The sequence below is a fragment of the Apostichopus japonicus genome, chromosome 11 (assembly GCF_037975245.1).
Source record: "Apostichopus japonicus isolate 1M-3 chromosome 11, ASM3797524v1, whole genome shotgun sequence".
Classification (NCBI taxonomy): domain Eukaryota; kingdom Metazoa; phylum Echinodermata; class Holothuroidea; order Aspidochirotida; family Stichopodidae; genus Apostichopus; species Apostichopus japonicus.
In genome coordinates, this window is record NC_092571.1 from 15,666,879 (window position 1) to 15,688,090 (window position 21,212).

Genomic DNA, 21,212 nt, shown 5'->3' on the forward strand with positions numbered 1-21,212 from the left:
GGTGGGCCCAATGGAAGATAAAAGAATGAAAAATCTGGATATCTAGATGAATAAGCAATGTACACTAATAAAAAGGATACAGGGGGCCAGTTCGGTGTACTGACTGCAGGTTTAATGCGAATAGTTTCCTTTTTGGTTTCAGTGATATTACTTTACCTTGACCCAGGATACCGCACCAGCCTAGCCTGTGCTATTAACCTAATCTAGAGTTAGCAGCAGGACATCGAGATACGATATCTACCAATCTGAATTATACATTTTTTTTTCAAGCCAGCCATTATCTGCCTGAAACGAAACAAGTACGTGAGTCTTTTAAATAAAATGGTGAAAAAGATGATCAATATCTGGAGCAGACCTGTTCATTTCCAAACCAATGACCAGTAGACTGAAGTTTGAGACGTTTTAGTGACGTCATAATCACATAGACGGGGACATGGTAATATTGTTTCTCTTCATTAATGTTTAAATTTCTTTAGTGTAACTACTTAATTGAATCAGTACTTATAGTCTAGATGACAAGTCCCTGGTAGAAGTAAATGCTTCTTAATATCTGAGAAAACCTAAGAGGGTCAAAACTTGAAAGAAACCATGTATTGAAAATTGATAGGCAAGATGAGCTTTAACATAAACCCATATCAGACCCATCCCAATCTTACATTACATCCCATACTCCTCTCCCTACCCCACCCTCTCCACCTCTGCCTTCATTTATTTACAATCATAAATGTCTTATGTAGATTTTAGATAAATGAAATATGAAAATGGAAACAATTTATATTGATTAAAACGTTTTAATTTAATATGAGAAACCACAGGGGAAATAAAGAGGAGAAAATGGCCCTTTAATTACACAGGAGGGAAATCAAGAATAGCAAAAGTTAATTATGATGTCTCGACCTAAGTACATGTTACCGATTCGTGGAAAACATAAATTGTTTGCTATAACGAGAGAGCGAGAGAGAGCTTGACATTGCCTTTGATCGGGACAATCTTTTGTTGTTGTTCAAACAATACTTCAAATAGATATGAAAATATTGATCATCATTTGATAACAATAAAGATGGGACAAAAGAGCTAAATATCATTTTGAAACTATGGAAGGAGGTTTCACTAAAATCTGGTTAGAAAAAGTCTCATGTAGTCAAGGATAGCTCGCCTTTGAAGCAGTTGGTTACTTTAAACCATTAATTAAAAACGTGGGACGCAACTTTCAAGATTCTACATGATCTAATACCATTTATTCTATTTGGTTGGAAATGTTTAATATTTGGCACCTCTACTCACCCGAATATGTCACTCTCATGCGTTCTCTTGTAAGGACAGGTTTTCGTTTGATTTGTTTTGTGTCAGGAGAAAATTTTAAGAACTGTTTTGAGCAGTACTTGAAATGAATAAAATCCTCTGATTTCTTAACACTTGTCCTCCAATAGTTTTAATAAGATACCAATGCTTTTGTCAAATTAAACACAATAACTTTAGAACAATGTAATAACACTTTGTGAGTGGGCTATGCTATGTTACTCTAGCTTACTACTGCACTGTCCCTGCGTGTGAAATTTTTCAGAAATGTTTTCATAACATTGGTGGTCTTACAGTATACTGTAAGTGGATTTGTGTTAATTATGTATGCAATGAACGCAAAACATATATTATAACAGACTGAGTAACACATAATAATATTCCTGCAAGATATTTACTACCAGTTAAACTCATATAATTTATAGTGGGCCCGACTTCCGATTGAAGGGCCCGTTTTGAGTATTCCCAGGGGCCTTAAACAGTACATCGGGGGCATTTTACTTACATTACTGGGCTGATCGCCTTAATACTATTTTTGGTGGGCCCAATGGAAGATAAAAGAATGAGAAATCTGGATATATAGATGAATAAGCAATGTACACTAATAAAAAGTATACATGGGGCCAGTTCGGTGTACTGACTGCAGGTTTAATACGAGTAGTTCCCTTTTTGGTTCAGCGATATTACTTTACCTTGGCCCGGGATACCGCACCAGCCTAGCCTGTGCTATTAACCAAATCTAGAGTTAGCAACAGGACATCGAGATACAATATCTACCAATCTGAAGTATATATACATTTCTCTTTTCTTTAAGCCATCCATTATCTATCACCAGCCTGAAACGAAACAAGTATGTGAGTCTTTTATATAAATGGTGAAAAGATGATCGATATCTGGCGCAGATCTGTTCAATTCCAAGCCAATGTCTAGTAGACTGAAGGTGGAGACGTTTTAGTGACGTCATAATCACCATAGACAGGGACATTAATGTTTAAATTTCTTAAGTGCAACAACTTAATTGATTCAGTCCTTATAGTCTAGATTACAACTCCCTACTAGAAGTAAACGCTGCTTAATATCTGAGAAAACCTAAGAGGGTCAGAACTTGAAGAACCAAGTATCGAAATTGATAACTTATTTACACTACAGTAACTGCAGGCAAGATGAGCTTTAACATAAACCCATATCACATCCATCCCACCTTACATTCCATTCGATACTCCCCTTTCTACCCCACCGTCTCCACCTCTGCCTTCATCCAAAGCCCTAATCTATCCTGACCTCATAGTCACCTTCTCCCAAACCAGAATGACAATCAACCCAATTTCCAATCCCAGCGGCAACCAAAGGTCTCCAAGCTCTAATTTGGTATATGTTTAACATGCGTGGTTAAGAAGCGATGTTTATCGTAGGCAATCATTTATGTTTTGTTCAACTCTTGGACAATAAGGGTTGTCGATTTAAATCCTATCTTATAAGATGAAAGTACATATATAATTCTAATAACATTTGGACTTCGTTCCTGATTGGAGGTCTTTAAAATGAAATTTATTATGAAAGGTAAATAGTCGCACAAGTTCAATGTAGACTCTCAGCGTTTATTGCCAATATGAAAAGTAAAGTCTCTTTCAGGTTACCTTGTTTCCTTTGCTTTCCTTTTTGTTTCCTTTCTTTCTCTCATTTCCCCCAATTTATTTACAGTCATAAATGTCTTGTCTAGATTTTAGACAATTGAAAGATGAAAATGGAAACAATTAATATTCATTAAAAGCAATTTAATATAGAAACCCTGAGGGAAATAAAAACAAGCTTTACATGGAAAAATCTACTCATATGCTTCCTTATATAGTGGAAGCAAGCAGGTGCTTTTTTAAAGAAAAAATATGTTAATTTATCTCGTCACTTTGATTGAACTGGTGGACCACTTTTTATGACCGCTATGAAGTTATTACTTCTTTAGCAAGAGAATTCTCATAATTAATAGAAGCTAGACATACATCTCCTCTCCCTCCTACGTTTCCATCCTCTCCCCTTCATTCCCGTCCACTCCATTCCCCTGCCCTGCCATCCCCCAATTCCACTCTCCTCCCTTTAGCTCATTTGTCATTCTCAGTATTTTTTTTGTATTTTGTTAACTGTTTTCCTTTTTCTTGCAGTTCGTGGAACTTTTACATGTAGCCGTAATCCAGACGGTAAGCAGCCAGCTAGGACATTCCTATAATGTTAATACCACTCTAAACTGTACTCTTGTATCATGCTCCAAAGCATTCGTACTAGCATTACAAACAGTTCCCAACATTTAACCTGATTAACATTATATTCATACTGTTCATACTGCCAGTATGTAGCTTTTGAAACGAGACATGCAAGCACAGTATAGAAACACTGTCCCACCCGAGTGAGGTAAGTAATGAGCCACTGAATTTTCATACCATGGTAAGTTCTCATTTCGCATGACATCAGCTTTGGACGTTACACAGCGTACACGGTTTAGTTGGACATGTTCTATAGTGTGTTGTAAGAAAGTTGTTTTATGAAACTTGCAGGTGAAATAATGCATCCTGAGGCATATTTAGGCTGTAAATTAAGTCTTTACTTAAGGTTGTGCTGATATATTGGCCTACTGTTCTCATGTGGGATTGAAAAAGAGGGTGTCCCGCCCCCTGGATAAACATCTATTATGGTTCTGCAGAATGAGAAATATGTAATCATTAATATTATCAACCACAGCTGGAGCAACCACCTCCAAAGCTGAAGCCCACACCACCAATGTTGGAGCAACCACCACCGAAGCTGGGACAACCACCACCAAAGCTGGGACAACCACCACCAAAGATGGAGCAACCACCACCAAAGCTGAAGCCCCCACCACCACACCTGGAGCAACCACCACCAAAACTGGTACCCCCACCAACAAAGCTGGAGCAACCACCACCAAAGCTGGAGCAATCACCACCAAAGCTGGAGCAACCACCTCCAAAGCTGAAGCCCACACCACCAATGTTGGAGCAACCACCACCGAAGCTGGGACAACCACCACCAAAGCTGGGACAACCACCACCAAAGCTGGGACAACCACCACCAAAGATGGAGCAACCACCACCAAAGCTGAAGCCCCCACCACCACACCTGGAGCAACCACCACCAAAACTGGTACCCCCACCAACAAAGCTGGAGCAACCACCACCGGAGCTGGAGCAACCACCACCAAAGCTGGAGCAAACACCACCAAAGCTGGAGCAACCACCACCAAAGCTGGAACAACCACCACCAGAGCTGGAACAACCACCACCGGAGCTGGAACAACCACCACCAAAACTGGAGCAACCACCACCAAAACTGGAGCAACCACCACCAAAACTGGAACAACCACCACCAAAACTGGAACAACCACCGCCGGAGCTGGAACAACCACCGCCGAAGCTGGAACAACCACCGCCGAAGCTGGAACAACCACCGCCGAAGCTGGAACAACCACCGCCGAAGCTGGAACAACCACCGCCGAAGCTGGAACAACCACCGCCGAAGCTGGAACAACCACCGCCGAAGCTGGAACAACCACCGCCGAAGCTGGAACAACCACCGCCGAAGCTGGAACAACCACCGCCGAAGCTGGAACAACCACCGCCGAAGCTGGAGCAACCACCACCGAAGCTGAAGCAACCACCACCAAAGCTGGCACCCCCACCACCAAAGCTGCAGCAACCACCACCAAAGCTCGAGCAACCACCAACAAAGCTGGCATGAACAAAGCTCGAGCATGCTCGGTAAACCCTTTAGTGTATTCCTAATTAAATATTAGGTCATAAAACTGTACTAGAAAATGTAACATGAAAGTTATTCCGACAACTTCCTGTCCTCCTTTCTTCTCTGCTTCCACCTTCTGCCGGCTGTTTATCGATACCAAAAAATATAGAATTGATATTATTTGTTTTAAAAATAAAATTAACAATTGAAATGTGCATTTATCTGTACGGCATCACCAAATATTCCAAAAACAGCAAATTCTGTTTTCTAGTAAGATTAAAATTCTTGTGTAAACTTGGAAGTATCTGTTATAATGCCTGTTGTAAACTTAAAGGTATTTATCAAGTCATTTCACCAATAATGTACTGTTTACAATCATCTACATATCACTTCAATTGTATTTTAAAAAAAAAAACCTACACAGATTGTAGTGTTTGCACGGGTTATCCGGGTACCCGCCCGACGTGATACTACCCGGTTCCTAATTCATTACCCGAATCCTAAGCAAAGTGTGCTTTAAAAAAAAAAAAAAAATGGCAAACCGACGGTTAGGCAGATTTCCCATTGACTTAGTGTGGTGTTAGGCTACCATGTGGAAGAAATTATTATTTATTCATTCGTTTATTTCAAAGAAGTAAAGGCTGACATGGAATTTTACGCGATGTTTATGGATTATAGACGGGATAACTAAAAAATAGTAATCGCAAGTGGCTTTTTACTAATTGTTTATTCCAAATGCGATCAAATTGCGCGAATCGCGCAATCTCGCGGCTAATGAGAACCCTGGGCCTGCATAATAGATTGTAGTAGCATTTAAAACTGTTTAAGAGCTAAATTGGATATCTACATGGTTTGATCCAATAGACGTGCACGAGCTAGCATAAGCAGCGGCGGCAGTGCGATGTTAGTAGTAATGCTAATTATAATTAAGTTATTTATTTATTAACAAGTTAATGAAAGAAACAGAAGCAAATAAAAATTATTGAGGGAGGTTTTATACCTTATCTTACACCTACGTATTTGAACATGAAAACATTGTCAGTAGAGAATATAATGCATTTATTACAGCATCCAATATGTAATTTCTTGAAAATCGTGATACACGAGGGTAAACAAATTTTTCCCTCGGGTACCCGGTTCCCGATTTTTGGACCCGTGTAAACACTAACAGATTGAGTCTGGTATAACCTTACCCGTAACCTATGCATGACAGCACATATTAAGACGAACCACATGTCTCCAGAAATCCAATGGTAAACAGGTGATCTTGCTTTCAAAAAATTGTTCCCCAAATTCTTTCCGGGTTATATTCTAGTTGATGTAAGTTCCAAATATGTTTTGCGAAAAATGAACTAAACTAGAAATTACAGGTAATACTACCTTTGGACGTTCTCCTGAAATCTTTCACAACATGTATAACATTAACAGGGTGCTGGGTTTAACACCTTCGTGGAATAAACGCATTCTTGATAATCTGTATCAGAGAAAGCTCTGCCCGGCACCTTCACCGTACGTTATGTGTTCGGGGTTATACGTGAAGTTATATGTCGAACTGAGGGTTACTCTCCATTCATTGCATTCCAACCACCACCTTTTCCTCTCTGCCCTCTTTACTTACCATTTAAATGGCACATACAAAACAGATATCAAAGATACAAAAGAGCCAACATTTAAAGCAAGCATAAAATACAAAGGCAGGTAGACTGATTGCATGACAAGAGTTACATACCATCAGGGGCGGACTGGGTCTTAAAACCGGCCCGGGCATTTTCCACCTAGACCGGCCCATTATTCATTGACATGCTACATACATAGTGATCACCGTCCTGGGGGAGGGGTTTTCCCCCTCCCCATTGAGATTTTTTGAAGTTAAGGTATGCCTAGATACAAAATGGTGCTATATTTCTCAATTTTGTAGGTTACAATAATCATTTAAAATGACCCCAAAACAATTTTCCAGAAGCAACACTTGATTAAACTGAGGAAAGTTAAAAATGTCAACAAAAAGACATGTTAAGACTGGATTTTATTTAGTTTTTCAAGCATTTTGTGACAACATGCTTGAAAAACAATGGTAAAAAACCTAAATAAAATCTGTTAGACAAAATGAAATAAAACTGTTAGCAAACTGCTTATCCACTAGAGAGCCTGTGTAATAGAATGTGTAAAAGTAAGTTGGCCTGACGTTTCGATCCTAGCAGGATCTTCTTCAGAGGCTAAATGACAAGTTACAGTAACAGAGGGGACAAAAACACGCACAGAATACAGACAGGTTAATGAGCACGGTGAACACAATGAGATGGATGAAAGGGGATTATAAGTAGAAAGCAACAGGAGAAGAGGAGAGGAAGGAGATAAACTGTGGAGGGACAAAGAGAGGATTAAAGGCACAGGGTGAGGAATAAACTGGAGAGGGACAAAGACAGAAAGGTGTGAAGAAAAATGGAGGGGAAGAGAGCTGTAAGAGGAAGAGTGAAAGGGGGGGGGGGGGAAGGGAGAAAGGGGAGAAGGAGTAGGGAACAGAGGAAAGTTAGTCATGTCCTTCCTGAATGTTCAGCCCATGAGGTTGAATGGTACGAAGGCGTTGCATCCAGAGCCTCTCTCTGCTGATACGTACTAGGTCAGGACGGCTACCTAAGGATTCAATCCCCTGTAGGGACATGTCGTTAATGGTATGGTTGGGAAGGTTAAAATGTTCTCCAACTGGGGTCTCAGTCTTCATGGTGTTGACTGTGGATCTGTGACCATAGAAACGCTTCTTGAGGGTGGTTTTGGTTTCGCCAACATACTGGATGCCGCAAACTCTACAAGAGATCAGATAGATGACATTGGTGGTAGTGCAAGTGATGTGACCCTTAGTCTTGTGTGTGAGTTGCATGCTGTGGCTGGTGATGGAATTGGATTCAACAATGTGGTGGCTGCAGACGATGCATCTCGAAGTACGATCACATTTGAAGGTACCATGCTGAATGGGTGTGGGGTTAGAAGTAAGAGGTGGAACAGCAGCACGTACAAGAAGGTCTCGTAGGTTGCGTGGTCGTCTGTAGGCGATGATGGGTTTTTCAGGGATGGCTCGTTGGAGTCTATCTGAAGTGAGGAGAATGTTGTGGTTGTTAGAGGTGATTTTCTGAAGGGGAGGAAGATTTGGGTGGAAAGTAACAACGAGGGGCAGCTTGTTGTCGCAATCTCGTCCCTTTTTGTCCTTCACTGCCAAAGTAGATGATCTGGAAAGGGAGCGGACTCTCTGAATGGCTTCACGCACCCTTCTGGCACTATGGCCCCTGGCAATAAGGTGTTTTTCCAAAGCATCTGTATGGCGAATGAAAGAGGAATTGTTAGAGCAAATGCGACGAAGACGTAGTGCTTGACTGTAGGCAATTCCAGACTTGCAGTGACGGGGATGGCAGCTTGAAGAATGGAGATACTGGTGTGTGTCTGTGGGCTTGGTGTATAAGTCTGTGGAGAGAGAACCGTGTTCCTTGCGAACAGTCACATCGAGAAAGTTAACCTGTTGGTGAGAGTAATCAGAGGTGAATTTGATGGTGCTGTGGAAAGAATTGATATGATTGATGAAGGTGAGCAGGCTATCCTCATCACTGGTCCAAATGAAGAAGATGTCATCGATGTAGCGCCACCAGATAAGGGGACGACACGGAGCCGTACTGAGCATGCGTTCTTCAAGGCTAGACATAAACAGGCATGCATAGGAAGGAGCCATCCTGGTTCCCATGGCTGTCCCGTGTCTTTGAAGGTAATGCTTGTCCATGAACGTGAAGTTGTTTTTGGTGAGAACCTGTTGCATGAGAGCTTTGATGTCAGAGATGGGTGGACAAGGGTGGACCTTCTTAGACAGGGCTGCACACGTGGCTGCGATACCTTCAGCATGAGGGATGTTAGTGTACAGAGAAGTGACGTCGAAAGTACCGATGATGGCTGTACTGGGGATTTGGTTTTTGATATCTTCAAGTTTCCTGAGGAAATCTGGAGTGTCATGGATATAAGAATTAATCTGAGGAACAAGAGGTTTGATGAAGTGGTCCACAAACAAGGATATCTTCTCGGTGGGGGACCCATTGCCCGAGATGATAGGCCTACCAGGGTTACCAGGCTTGTGAATTTTGGGCAGGAGATAAAACCTGGCTGCCTTACAGTCTGTGGGAGAAAGGAAAGAAACAGCCTTCTTAGAGATCTGGTTCCGCTGGTACATATCAGTGATGGTCTGTTTTATCTGCTGGGAGAAAATATCTGTGGGATCAGAATCAAGAAGAGTGTAAATATCACTGTTGGAGAGATGACGCATGGCTTCCTTGATGTAATCCTGTCGATCCTGGATGACAACTGCAGAACCTTTGTCGGCTGGCTTGATGATAATGTCACTGCGAGACATCAGTGAGGAGAGTGCTGTTCGCTCATCTCTTGGAAGGTTGTCGTGTGTTCTGCGGAGAGGAGAGTTTGACTGGTTAGTCTCAGAGCTGACGACCTGTGTGTAGGCTTCTAAAACAGGGACTCTGTTCTTAGGAGGCATCCAAGAACTTTTCTTGCAGAAGGGTTCCCGTTCAGTTGGAGGATCATCTAGGAAAAACTCACGAAGGCGAATTCTGCGAAAGAAATGAGTAAGATCTTGACTCAGTTCCGCTTGGTCAAATGCTGGAGGAGTAGGACAGAAGTTGAGTCCTTTGGAGAGAAGCCTAAGGTCTGCACTGGTAAGAGTAGAAGAAGATAAGTTAACAACTGCAGTTGAGGATGGTGGTGCAGACTCAGATGGAGTCTGGGGCCTTCTAAAACGGTTGCAAGCGGTACGTTTGCGTCTTTTCTGAAGGTCAGTCATTTTCTTATTTCTTCTTTCTGTGAGTGCAATGTTCTGCTGAGACAAACACAAGTTAATTTTGTTAGTGTACTGAGTCCATTCGTCATCGGTGCAGCATGACTGTAATTCAAGCTTCAGCCTCAGGATATCATCGTTGAGGCTATCTAAGGACGATTGGCAGTGTTTGGTGAGGATGTTGATGAGACGGATGGAGGTGCTGTGTAAGACTCGGTTCCACTCTCTCTGGAGTCCTGGAGGGAGTGTCCCTAGTGCTGGTTGGTGTGTGACCTGTAGACCTGAGGGAATAATGCGAGAGAGAGAGTAGAACCTGTAGTTGGAAAGATGGAAAGAATAGCGCTGGGATTTCTGCATCAATTTTCGGAGCTTCTGAAACAAAAGAAAATGGTGAGACATGGTGAAAGCAGCGAGATGAGTATATGATAAAAATGAAATGAAAAACTGAAACACAAGATTACAAATACAAGTACAAATACAAAGTAGATAAGGGGGATCACCCGAAGGGATACAGTAACAGAGCAGCTGAAAAACAAAATGAAATAAAACTGTTAGCAAACTGCTTATCCACTAGAGAGCCTGTGTAATAGAATGTGTAAAAGTAAGTTGGCCTGACGTTTCGATCCTAGCAGGATCTTCTTCAGAGGCTAAATGACAAGTTACAGTAACAGAGGGGACAAAAACACGCACAGAATACAGACAGGTTAATGAGCACGGTGAACACAATGAGATGGATGAAAGGGGATTATAAGTAGAAAGCAACAGGAGAAGAGGAGAGGAAGGAGATAAACTGTGGAGGGACAAAGAGAGGATTAAAGGCACAGGGTGAGGAATAAACTGGAGAGGGACAAAGACAGAAAGGTGTGAAGAAAAATGGAGGGGAAGAGAGCTGTAAGAGGAAGAGTGAAAGGGGGGGGGGGAAGGGAGAAAGGGGAGAAGGAGTAGGGAACAGAGGAAAGTTAGTCATGTCCTTCCTGAATGTTCAGCCCATGAGGTTGAATGGTACGAAGGCGTTGCATCCAGAGCCTCTCTCTGCTGATACGTACTAGGTCAGGACGGCTACCTAAGGATTCAATCCCCTGTAGGGACATGTCGTTAATGGTATGGTTGGGAAGGTTAAAATGTTCTCCAACTGGGGTCTCAGTCTTCATGGTGTTGACTGTGGATCTGTGACCATAGAAACGCTTCTTGAGGGTGGTTTTGGTTTCGCCAACATACTGGATGCCGCAAACTCTACAAGAGATCAGATAGATGACATTGGTGGTAGTGCAAGTGATGTGACCCTTAGTCTTGTGTGTGAGTTGCATGCTGTGGCTGGTGATGGAATTGGATTCAACAATGTGGTGGCAGAAGACGATGCATCTCGAAGTACGATCACATTTGAAGGTACCATGCTGAATGGGTGTGGGGTTAGAAGTAAGAGGTGGAACAGCAGCACGTACAAGAAGGTCTCGTAGGTTGCGTGGTCGTCTGTAGGCGATGATGGGTTTTTCAGGGATGGCTCGTTGGAGTCTATCTGAAGTGAGGAGAATGTTGTGGTTGTTAGAGGTGATTTTCTGAAGGGGAGGAAGATTTGGGTGGAAAGTAACAACGAGGGGCAGCTTGTTGTCGCAATCTCGTCCCTTTTTGTCCTTCACTGCCAAAGTAGATGATCTGGAAAGGGAGCGGACTCTCTGAATGGCTTCACGCACCCTTCTGGCACTATGGCCCCTGGCAATAAGGTGTTTTTCCAAAGCATCTGTATGGCGAATGAAAGAGGAATTGTTAGAGCAAATGCGACGAAGACGTAGTGCTTGACTGTAGGCAATTCCAGACTTGCAGTGACGGGGATGGCAGCTTGAAGAATGGAGATACTGGTGTGTGTCTGTGGGCTTGGTGTATAAGTCTGTGGAGAGAGAACCGTGTTCCTTGCGAACAGTCACATCGAGAAAGTTAACCTGTTGGTGAGAGTAATCAGAGGTGAATTTGATGGTGCTGTGGAAAGAATTGATATGATTGATGAAGGTGAGCAGGCTATCCTCATCACTGGTCCAAATGAAGAAGATGTCATCGATGTAGCGCCACCAGATAAGGGGACGACACGGAGCCGTACTGAGCATGCGTTCTTCAAGGCTAGACATAAACAGGCATGCATAGGAAGGAGCCATCCTGGTTCCCATGGCTGTCCCGTGTCTTTGAAGGTAATGCTTGTCCATGAACGTGAAGTTGTTTTTGGTGAGAACCTGTTGCATGAGAGCTTTGATGTCAGAGATGGGTGGACAAGGGTGGACCTTCTTAGACAGGGCTGCACACGTGGCTGCGATACCTTCAGCATGAGGGATGTTAGTGTACAGAGAAGTGACGTCGAAAGTACCGATGATGGCTGTACTGGGGATTTGGTTTTTGATATCTTCAAGTTTCCTGAGGAAATCTGGAGTGTCATGGATATAAGAATTAATCTGAGGAACAAGAGGTTTGATGAAGTGGTCCACAAACAAGGATATCTTCTCGGTGGGGGACCCATTGCCCGAGATGATAGGCCTACCAGGGTTACCAGGCTTGTGAATTTTGGGCAGGAGATAAAACCTGGCTGCCTTACAGTCTGTGGGAGAAAGGAAAGAAACAGCCTTCTTAGAGATCTGGTTCCGCTGGTACATATCAGTGATGGTCTGTTTTATCTGCTGGGAGAAAATATCTGTGGGATCAGAATCAAGAAGAGTGTAAATATCACTGTTGGAGAGATGACGCATGGCTTCCTTGATGTAATCCTGTCGATCCTGGATGACAACTGCAGAACCTTTGTCGGCTGGCTTGATGATAATGTCACTGCGAGACATCAGTGAGGAGAGTGCTGTTCGCTCATCTCTTGGAAGGTTGTCGTGTGTTCTGCGGAGAGGAGAGTTTGACTGGTTAGTCTCAGAGCTGACGACCTGTGTGTAGGCTTCTAAAACAGGGACTCTGTTCTTAGGAGGCATCCAAGAACTTTTCTTGCAGAAGGGTTCCCGTTCAGTTGGAGGATCATCTAGGAAAAACTCACGAAGGCGAATTCTGCGAAAGAAATGAGTAAGATCTTGACTCAGTTCCGCTTGGTCAAATGCTGGAGGAGTAGGACAGAAGTTGAGTCCTTTGGAGAGAAGCCTAAGGTCTGCACTGGTAAGAGTAGAAGAAGATAAGTTAACAACTGCAGTTGAGGATGGTGGTGCAGACTCAGATGGAGTCTGGGGCCTTCTAAAACGGTTGCAAGCGGTACGTTTCCGTCTTTTCTGAAGGTCAGTCATTTTCTTATTTCTTCTTTCTGTGAGTGCAATGTTCTGCTGAGACAAACACAAGTTAATTTTGTTAGTGTACTGAGTCCATTCGTCATCGGTGCAGCATGACTGTAATTCAAGCTTCAGCCTCAGGATATCATCGTTGAGGCTATCTAAGGACAATTGGCAGTGTTTGGTGAGGATGTTGATGAGACGGATGGAGGTGCTGTGTAAGACTCGGTTCCACTCTCTCTGGAGTCCTGGAGGGAGTGTCCCTAGTGCTGGTTGGTGTGTGACCTGTAGACCTGAGGGAATAATGCGAGAGAGAGAGTAGAACCTGTAGTTGGAAAGATGGAAAGAATAGCGCTGGGATTTCTGCATCAATTTTCGGAGCTTCTGAAACAAAAGAAAATGGTGAGACATGGTGAAAGCAGCGAGATGAGTATATGATAAAAATGAAATGAAAAACTGAAACACAAGAATACAAATACAAGTACAAATACAAAGTAGATAAGGAGGATCACCCGAAGGGATACAGTAACAGAGCAGCTGAAAAACAAAATGAAATAAAACTGTTAGCAAACTGCTTATCCACTAGAGAGCCTGTGTAATAGAATGTGTAAAAGTAAGTTGGCCTGACGTTTCGATCCTAGCAGGATCTTCTTCAGAGGCTAAATGACAAGTTACAGTAACAGAGGGGACAAAAACACGCACAGAATACAGACAGGTTAATGAGCACGGTGAACACAATGAGATGGATGAAAGGGGATTATAAGTAGAAAGCAACAGGAGAAGAGGAGAGGAAGGAGATAAACTGTGGAGGGACAAAGAGAGGATTAAAGGCACAGGGTGAGGAATAAACTGGAGAGGGACAAAGACAGAAAGGTGTGAAGAAAAATGGAGGGGAAGAGAGCTGTAAGAGGAAGAGTGAAAGGGGGGGGGAAGGGAGAAAGGGGAGAAGGAGTAGGGAACAGAGGAAAGTTAGTCATGTCCTTCCTGAATGTTCAGCCCATGAGGTTGAATGGTACGAAGGCGTTGCATCCAGAGCCTCTCTCTGCTGATACGTACTAGGTCAGGACGGCTACCTAAGGATTCAATCCCCTGTAGGGACATGTCGTTAATGGTATGGTTGGGAAGGTTAAAATGTTCTCCAACTGGGGTCTCAGTCTTCATGGTGTTGACTGTGGATCTGTGACCATAGAAACGCTTCTTGAGGGTGGTTTTGGTTTCGCCAACATACTGGATGCCGCAAACTCTACAAGAGATCAGATAGATGACATTGGTGGTAGTGCAAGTGATGTGACCCTTAGTCTTGTGTGTGAGTTGCATGCTGTGGCTGGTGATGGAATTGGATTCAACAATGTGGTGGCTGCAGACGATGCATCTCGAAGTACGATCACATTTGAAGGTACCATGCTGAATGGGTGTGGGGTTAGAAGTAAGAGGTGGAACAGCAGCACGTACAAGAAGATCTCGTAGGTTGCGTGGTCGTCTGTAGGCGATGATGGGTTTTTCAGGGATGGCTCGTTGGAGTCTATCTGAAGTGAGGAGAATGTTGTGGTTGTTAGAGGTGATTTTCTGAAGGGGAGGAAGATTTGGGTGGAAAGTAACAACGAGGGGCAGCTTGTTGTCGCAATCTCGTCCCTTTTTGTCCTTCACTGCCAAAGTAGATGATCTGGAAAGGGAGCGGACTCTCTGAATGGCTTCACGCACCCTTCTGGCACTATGGCCCCTGGCAATAAGGTGTTTTTCCAAAGCATCTGTATGGCGAATGAAAGAGGAATTGTTAGAGCAAATGCGACGAAGACGTAGTGCTTGACTGTAGGCAATTCCAGACTTGCAGTGACGGGGATGGCAGCTTGAAGAATGGAGATACTGGTGTGTGTCTGTGGGCTTGGTGTAAAAAAAAAACACCTTATAGCCAGGGGCCATAGTGCCAGAAGGGTGCGTGAAGCCATTCAGAGAGTCCGCTCCCTTTCCAGATCATCTACTTTGGCAGTGAAGGACAAAAAGGGACGAGATTGCGACAACAAGCTGCCCCTCGTTGTTACTTTCCACCCAAATCTTCCTCCCCTTCAGAAAATCACCTCTAACAACCACAACATTCTCCTCACTTCAGATAGACTCCAACGAGCCATCCCTGAAAAACCCATCATCGCCTACAGACGACCACGCAACCTACGAGACCTTCTTGTACGTGCTGCTGTTCCACCTCTTACTTCTAACCCCACACCCATTCAGCATGGTACCTTCAAATGTGATCGTACTTCGAGATGCATCGTCTGCAGCCACCACATTGTTGAATCCAATTCCATCACCAGCCACAGCATGCAACTCACACACAAGACTAAGGGTCACATCACTTGCACTACCACCAATGTCATCTATCTGATCTCTTGTAGAGTTTGCGGCATCCAGTATGTTGGCGAAACCAAAACCACCCTCAAGAAGCGTTTCTATGGTCACAGATCCACAGTCAACACCATGAAGACTGAGACCCCAGTTGGAGAACATTTTAACCTTCCCAACCATACCATTAACGACATGTCCCTACAGGGGATTGAATCCTTAGGTAGCCGTCCTGACCTAGTACGTATCAGCAGAGAGAGGCTCTGGATGCAACGCCTTCGTACCATTCAACCTCATGGGCTGAACATTCAGGAAGGACATGACTAACTTTCCTCTGTTCCCTACTCCTTCTCCCCTTTCTCCCTTCCCCCCCCCCCCTTTCACTCTTCCTCTTACAGCTCTCTTCCCCTCCATTTTTCTTCACACCTTTCTGTCTTTGTCCCTCTCCAGTTTATTCCTCACCCTGTGCCTTTAATCCTCTCTTTGTCCCTCCACAGTTTATCTCCTTCCTCTCCTCTTCTCCTGTTGCTTTCTACTTATAATCCCCTTTCATCCATCTCATTGTGTTCACCGTGCTCATTAACCTGTCTGTATTCTGTGCGTGTTTTTGTCCCCTCTGTTACTGTAACTTGTCATTTAGCCTCTGAAGAAGATCCTGCTAGGATCGAAACGTCAGGCCAACTTACTTTTACACATTCTATTACACAGGCTCTCTAGTGGATAAGCAGTTTGCTAACAGTTTTATTTCATTTTGTTTTTCAGCTGCTCTGTTACTGTATCCCTTCGGGTGATCCTCCTTATCTACTTTGTATTTGTACTTGTATTTGTATTCTTGTGTTTCAGTTTTTCATTTCATTTTTATCATATACTCATCTCGCTGCTTTCACCATGTCTCACCATTTTCTTTTGTTTCAGAAGCTCCGAAAATTGATGCAGAAATCCCAGCGCTATTCTTTCCATCTTTCCAACTACAGGTTCTACTCTCTCTCTCGCATTATTCCCTCAGGTCTACAGGTCACACACCAACCAGCACTAGGGACACTCCCTCCAGGACTCCAGAGAGAGTGGAACCGAGTCTTACACAGCACCTCCATCCGTCTCATCAACATCCTCACCAAACACTGCCAATTGTCCTTAGATAGCCTCAACGATGATATCCTGAGGCTGAAGCTTGAATTACAGTCATGCTGCACCGATGACGAATGGACTCAGTACACTAACAAAATTAACTTGTGTTTGTCTCAGCAGAACATTGCACTCACAGAAAGAAGAAATAAGAAAATGACTGACCTTCAGAAAAGACGGAAACGTACCGCTTGCAACCGTTTTAGAAGGCCCCAGACTCCATCTGAGTCTGCACCACCATCCTCAACTGCAGTTGTTAACTTATCTTCTTCTACTCTTACCAGTGCAGACCTTAGGCTTCTCTCCAAAGGACTCAACTTCTGTCCTACTCCTCCAGCATTTGACCAAGCGGAACTGAGTCAAGATCTTACTCATTTCTTTCGCAGAATTCGCCTTCGTGAGTTTTTCCTAGATGATCCTCCAACTGAACGGGAACCCTTCTGCAAGAAAAGTTCTTGGATGCCTCCTAAGAACAGAGTCCCTGTTTTAGAAGCCTACACACAGGTCGTCAGCTCTGAGACTAACCAGTCAAACTCTCCTCTCCGCAGAACACACGACAACCTTCCAAGAGATGAGCGAACAGCACTCTCCTCACTGATGTCTCGCAGTGACATTATCATCAAGCCAGCCGACAAAGGTTCTGCAGTTGTCATCCAGGATCGACAGGATTACATCAAGGAAGCCATGCGTCATCTCTCCAACAGTGATATTTACACTCTTCTTGATTCTGATCCCACAGATATTTTCTCCCAGCAGATAAAACAGACCATCACTGATATGTACCAGCGGAACCAGATCTCTAAGAAGGCTGTTTCTTTCCTTTCTCCCACAGACTGTAAGGCAGCCAGGTTTTATCTCCTGCCCAAAATTCACAAGCCTGGTAACCCTGGTAGGCCTATCATCTCGGGCAATGGGTCCCCCACCGAGAAGATATCCTTGTTTGTGGACCACTTCATCAAACCTCTTGTTCCTCAGATTAATTCTTATATCCATGACACTCCAGATTTCCTCAGGAAACTTGAAGATATCAAAAACCAAATCCCCAGTACAGCCATCATCGGTACTTTCGACGTCACTTCTCTGTACACTAACATCCCTCATGCTGAAGGTATCGCAGCCACGTGTGCAGCCCTGTCTAAGAAGGTCCACCCTTGTCCACCCATCTCTGACATCAAAGCTCTCATGCAACAGGTTCTCACCAAAAACAACTTCACGTTCATGGACAAGCATTACCTTCAAAGACACGGGACAGCCATGGGAACCAGGATGGCTCCTTCCTATGCATGCCTGTTTATGTCTAGCCTTGAAGAACGCATGCTCAGTACGGCTCCCTGTCGTCCCCTTATCTGGTGGCGCTACATCGATGACATCTTCTTCATTTGGACCAGTGATGAGGATAGCCTGCTCACCTTCATCAATCATATCAATTCTTTCCACAGCACCATCAAATTCACCTCTGATTACTCTCACCAACAGGTTAACTTTCTCGATGTGACTGTTCGCAAGGAACACGGTTCTCTCTCCACAGACTTATACACCAAGCCCACAGACACACACCAGTATCTCCATTCTTCAAGCTGCCATCCCCGTCACTGCAAGTCTGGAATTGCCTACAGTCAAGCACTACGTCTTCGTCGCATTTGCTCTAACAATTCCTCTTTCATTCGCCATACAGATGCTTTGGAAAAACACCTTATTGCCAGGGGCCATAGTGCCAAAAGGGTGCGTGAAGCCATTCAGAGAGTCCGCTCCCTTTCCAGATCATCTACTTTGGCAGTGAAGGACAAAAAGGGACGAGATTGCGACAACAAGCTGCCCCTCGTTGTTACTTTCCACCCAAATCTTCCTCCCCTTCAGAAAATCACCTCTAACAACCACAACATTCTCCTCACTTCAGATAGACTCCAACGAGCCATCCCTGAAAAACCCATCATCGCCTACAGACGACCACGCAACCTACGAGACCTTCTTGTACGTGCTGCTGTTCCACCTCTTACTTCTAACCCCACACCCATTCAGCATGGTACCTTCAAATGTGATCGTACTTCGAGATGCATCGTCTGCAGCCACCACATTGTTGAATCCAATTCCATCACCAGCCACAGCATGCAACTCACACACAAGACTAAGGGTCACATCACTTGCACTACCACCAATGTCATCTATCTGATCTCTTGTAGAGTTTGCGGCATCCAGTATGTTGGCGAAACCAAAACCACCCTCAAGAAGCGTTTCTATGGTCACAGATCCACAGTCAACACCATGAAGACTGAGACCCCAGTTGGAGAACATTTTAACCTTCCCAACCATACCATTAACGACATGTCCCTACAGGGGATTGAATCCTTAGGTAGCCGTCCTGACCTAGTACGTATCAGCAGAGAGAGGCTCTGGATGCAACGCCTTCGTACCATTCAACCTCATGGGCTGAACATTCAGGAAGGACATGACTAACTTTCCTCTGTTCCCTACTCCTTCTCCCCTTTCTCCCTTCCCCCCCCCCCTTTCACTCTTCCTCTTACAGCTCTCTTCCCCTCCATTTTTCTTCACACCTTTCTGTCTTTGTCCCTCTCCAGTTTATTCCTCACCCTGTGCCTTTAATCCTCTCTTTGTCCCTCCACAGTTTATCTCCTTCCTCTCCTCTTCTCCTGTTGCTTTCTACTTATAATCCCCTTTCATCCATCTCATTGTGTTCACCGTGCTCATTAACCTGTCTGTATTCTGTGCGTGTTTTTGTCCCCTCTGTTACTGTAACTTGTCATTTAGCCTCTGAAGAAGATCCTGCTAGGATCGAAACGTCAGGCCAACTTACTTTTACACATAAAATCTGTTAGCACGGATGGGTTGCCAATAGCACATTCTTTTGTTACGAACTAACAGACTAACTAACATGGTGATTTCATGAGCTGATTCCCACAGTGAAAAATATATTTCTACACAGCCCGTCTATATTCTATTAACTACTGTGAAAATGAGCTGTAATTTTTACCAGGCTCTCCAGCCCACTGGCCCACCGGGCATTGCCCAAGTGCCTGTGTGGCCAGTCCGCCACTGCATACCATGGATGCATGGCTGCAGATACAACCTGTAACAAAAGTGTCAAAGATCTTCTCTACATACACACTAATTGCCTCCTCACATAGTATTCTGCTCCTCTTTGTTGTAGTGTATGGTGGCTCATATTCCTCCTCAGAGATGAAAATAATAGATCAACTGAAATTAAAACCTTATCATTGCTCTTAACTTATATGAAGGGATGTTATTAACAAAATCAAGTAAGATAATCTTCAAACAATTGCTCTCTTTTCGCGTTCCTATTCCTCTAATTACCATCCCTAATCTGGCTTTATTATTCATCATATTTCCATCGTATTAATACCTCCATTATCATAACTCCCAAGCTAACCTTACTCTTCATTTAATTCCAAAGTATGAGCATTGTTAATGGTAGTCTGACAGACTGTAGAGCAATCTACAAAGCTGGGTGCAGGGAGAGTGGCATATACAACATCACACCTAATGGTTGGACTGAAGACCCTTTTGAAGCTTATTGCGATATGGAGATTCTTACTGATCGGAACTGGTGCAGGGGACATGGATGGACTGTAAGTATCTAGAAGGTTTACTACCATTGTTATTTACTGTACCCTGAACTCCATCTATACTACCTTGTACAGAGAAGAACTCTGTGGTTTGAGGAAGGTGTTGAAATGCCAACATCTCAACCGGCAAGCTGGGAGGGAAATTTAAGGAATAGTCTAGCTAGCATGTTTGCATTTGGCTGCTTATCCTGCAGTTTTATCAAAAGTATGCGGTTCATTAAACTAGTTCTACCTCACTCCCTTTATATCAATATTTTTACTTAAAGTAATGTTTTCATACTTTACGAGTTATCAGTATGTTTTCATAATATTTCCATTTGATTCCTAAACATGAACCTCAAAACCCAATTTTTGCATATTATAAAATAATCGAAAGCAAAGAGGAAATGGAAATGTTAACAATATTGCTTTCATAAGAGTTGACTAAAAAGGATGATGGACTGCATTGGTATGAGAATTTGATAACAAATCTAGGATATCAATTGCATTTCATGGAATCAGAAAAGTTGCTTTGATAATTCTTGATTGAAACCTTACAACCTTGCCACCCTGTTGTATTTGTGAGCAACAGCCTCAAATAATGTCATGGCAAATTTGTCAGGCCGAAATGATGTTGATTGTCGTTCAATGTTGCTCTTTTGTTCACATGAATTCGGAGGATATTTTAGGTATAAACTAGCTAGCTGCTTTTGCATTCAGTTAACAAATTACTGCGATTTTGTCAAATGTTTGGAGAAAGAAGGTTAAGTAAGGGCGCTCTGTTGTTCACTTGCAAATAAAAGCACATTTTTGGTTGAGATCATTGTAAACATTTAAAAATAATGGCTTAACTTTAAAAATTTGGGCCTGAACTGAAGAGCCGACTTTATCAACCATTTAGCATTAAAGGAGCATTGCAGACGTGACCAATTTTAAAGCTGCATTTCTAGAAAACCTAACAGCTATACAAACACTACGGAGCACCCAATGTATCATTGTTATTGGACTATGATATATCAACACAAAAATTATGCCACACGTCCTGCCTTCTGATTCATCGTT

The 21,212-nt window shown here is 43.4% G+C and overlaps 1 protein-coding gene across 4 annotated transcripts in view; it reads left to right on the forward strand.

Annotated features, from left to right (window-relative positions):
* Positions 1-21,212, forward strand: part of LOC139976049 (uncharacterized) — an 86,168-nt gene that overhangs the window by 33,074 nt on the left and 31,882 nt on the right. For 3 of the 4 annotated variants that reach the window (XM_071984447.1, XM_071984449.1, XM_071984446.1), the window contains 3 exons: positions 3,456-3,491; positions 4,030-5,066; positions 19,998-20,174. In XM_071984447.1, coding sequence (XP_071840548.1) covers positions 3,456-3,491; positions 4,030-5,066; positions 19,998-20,174 — 1,250 coding nt within the window. The remainder of the gene's footprint in view (positions 1-3,455; positions 3,492-4,029; positions 5,067-19,997; positions 20,175-21,212) is intronic. The other variant, XM_071984448.1, reaches the window with a different exon arrangement.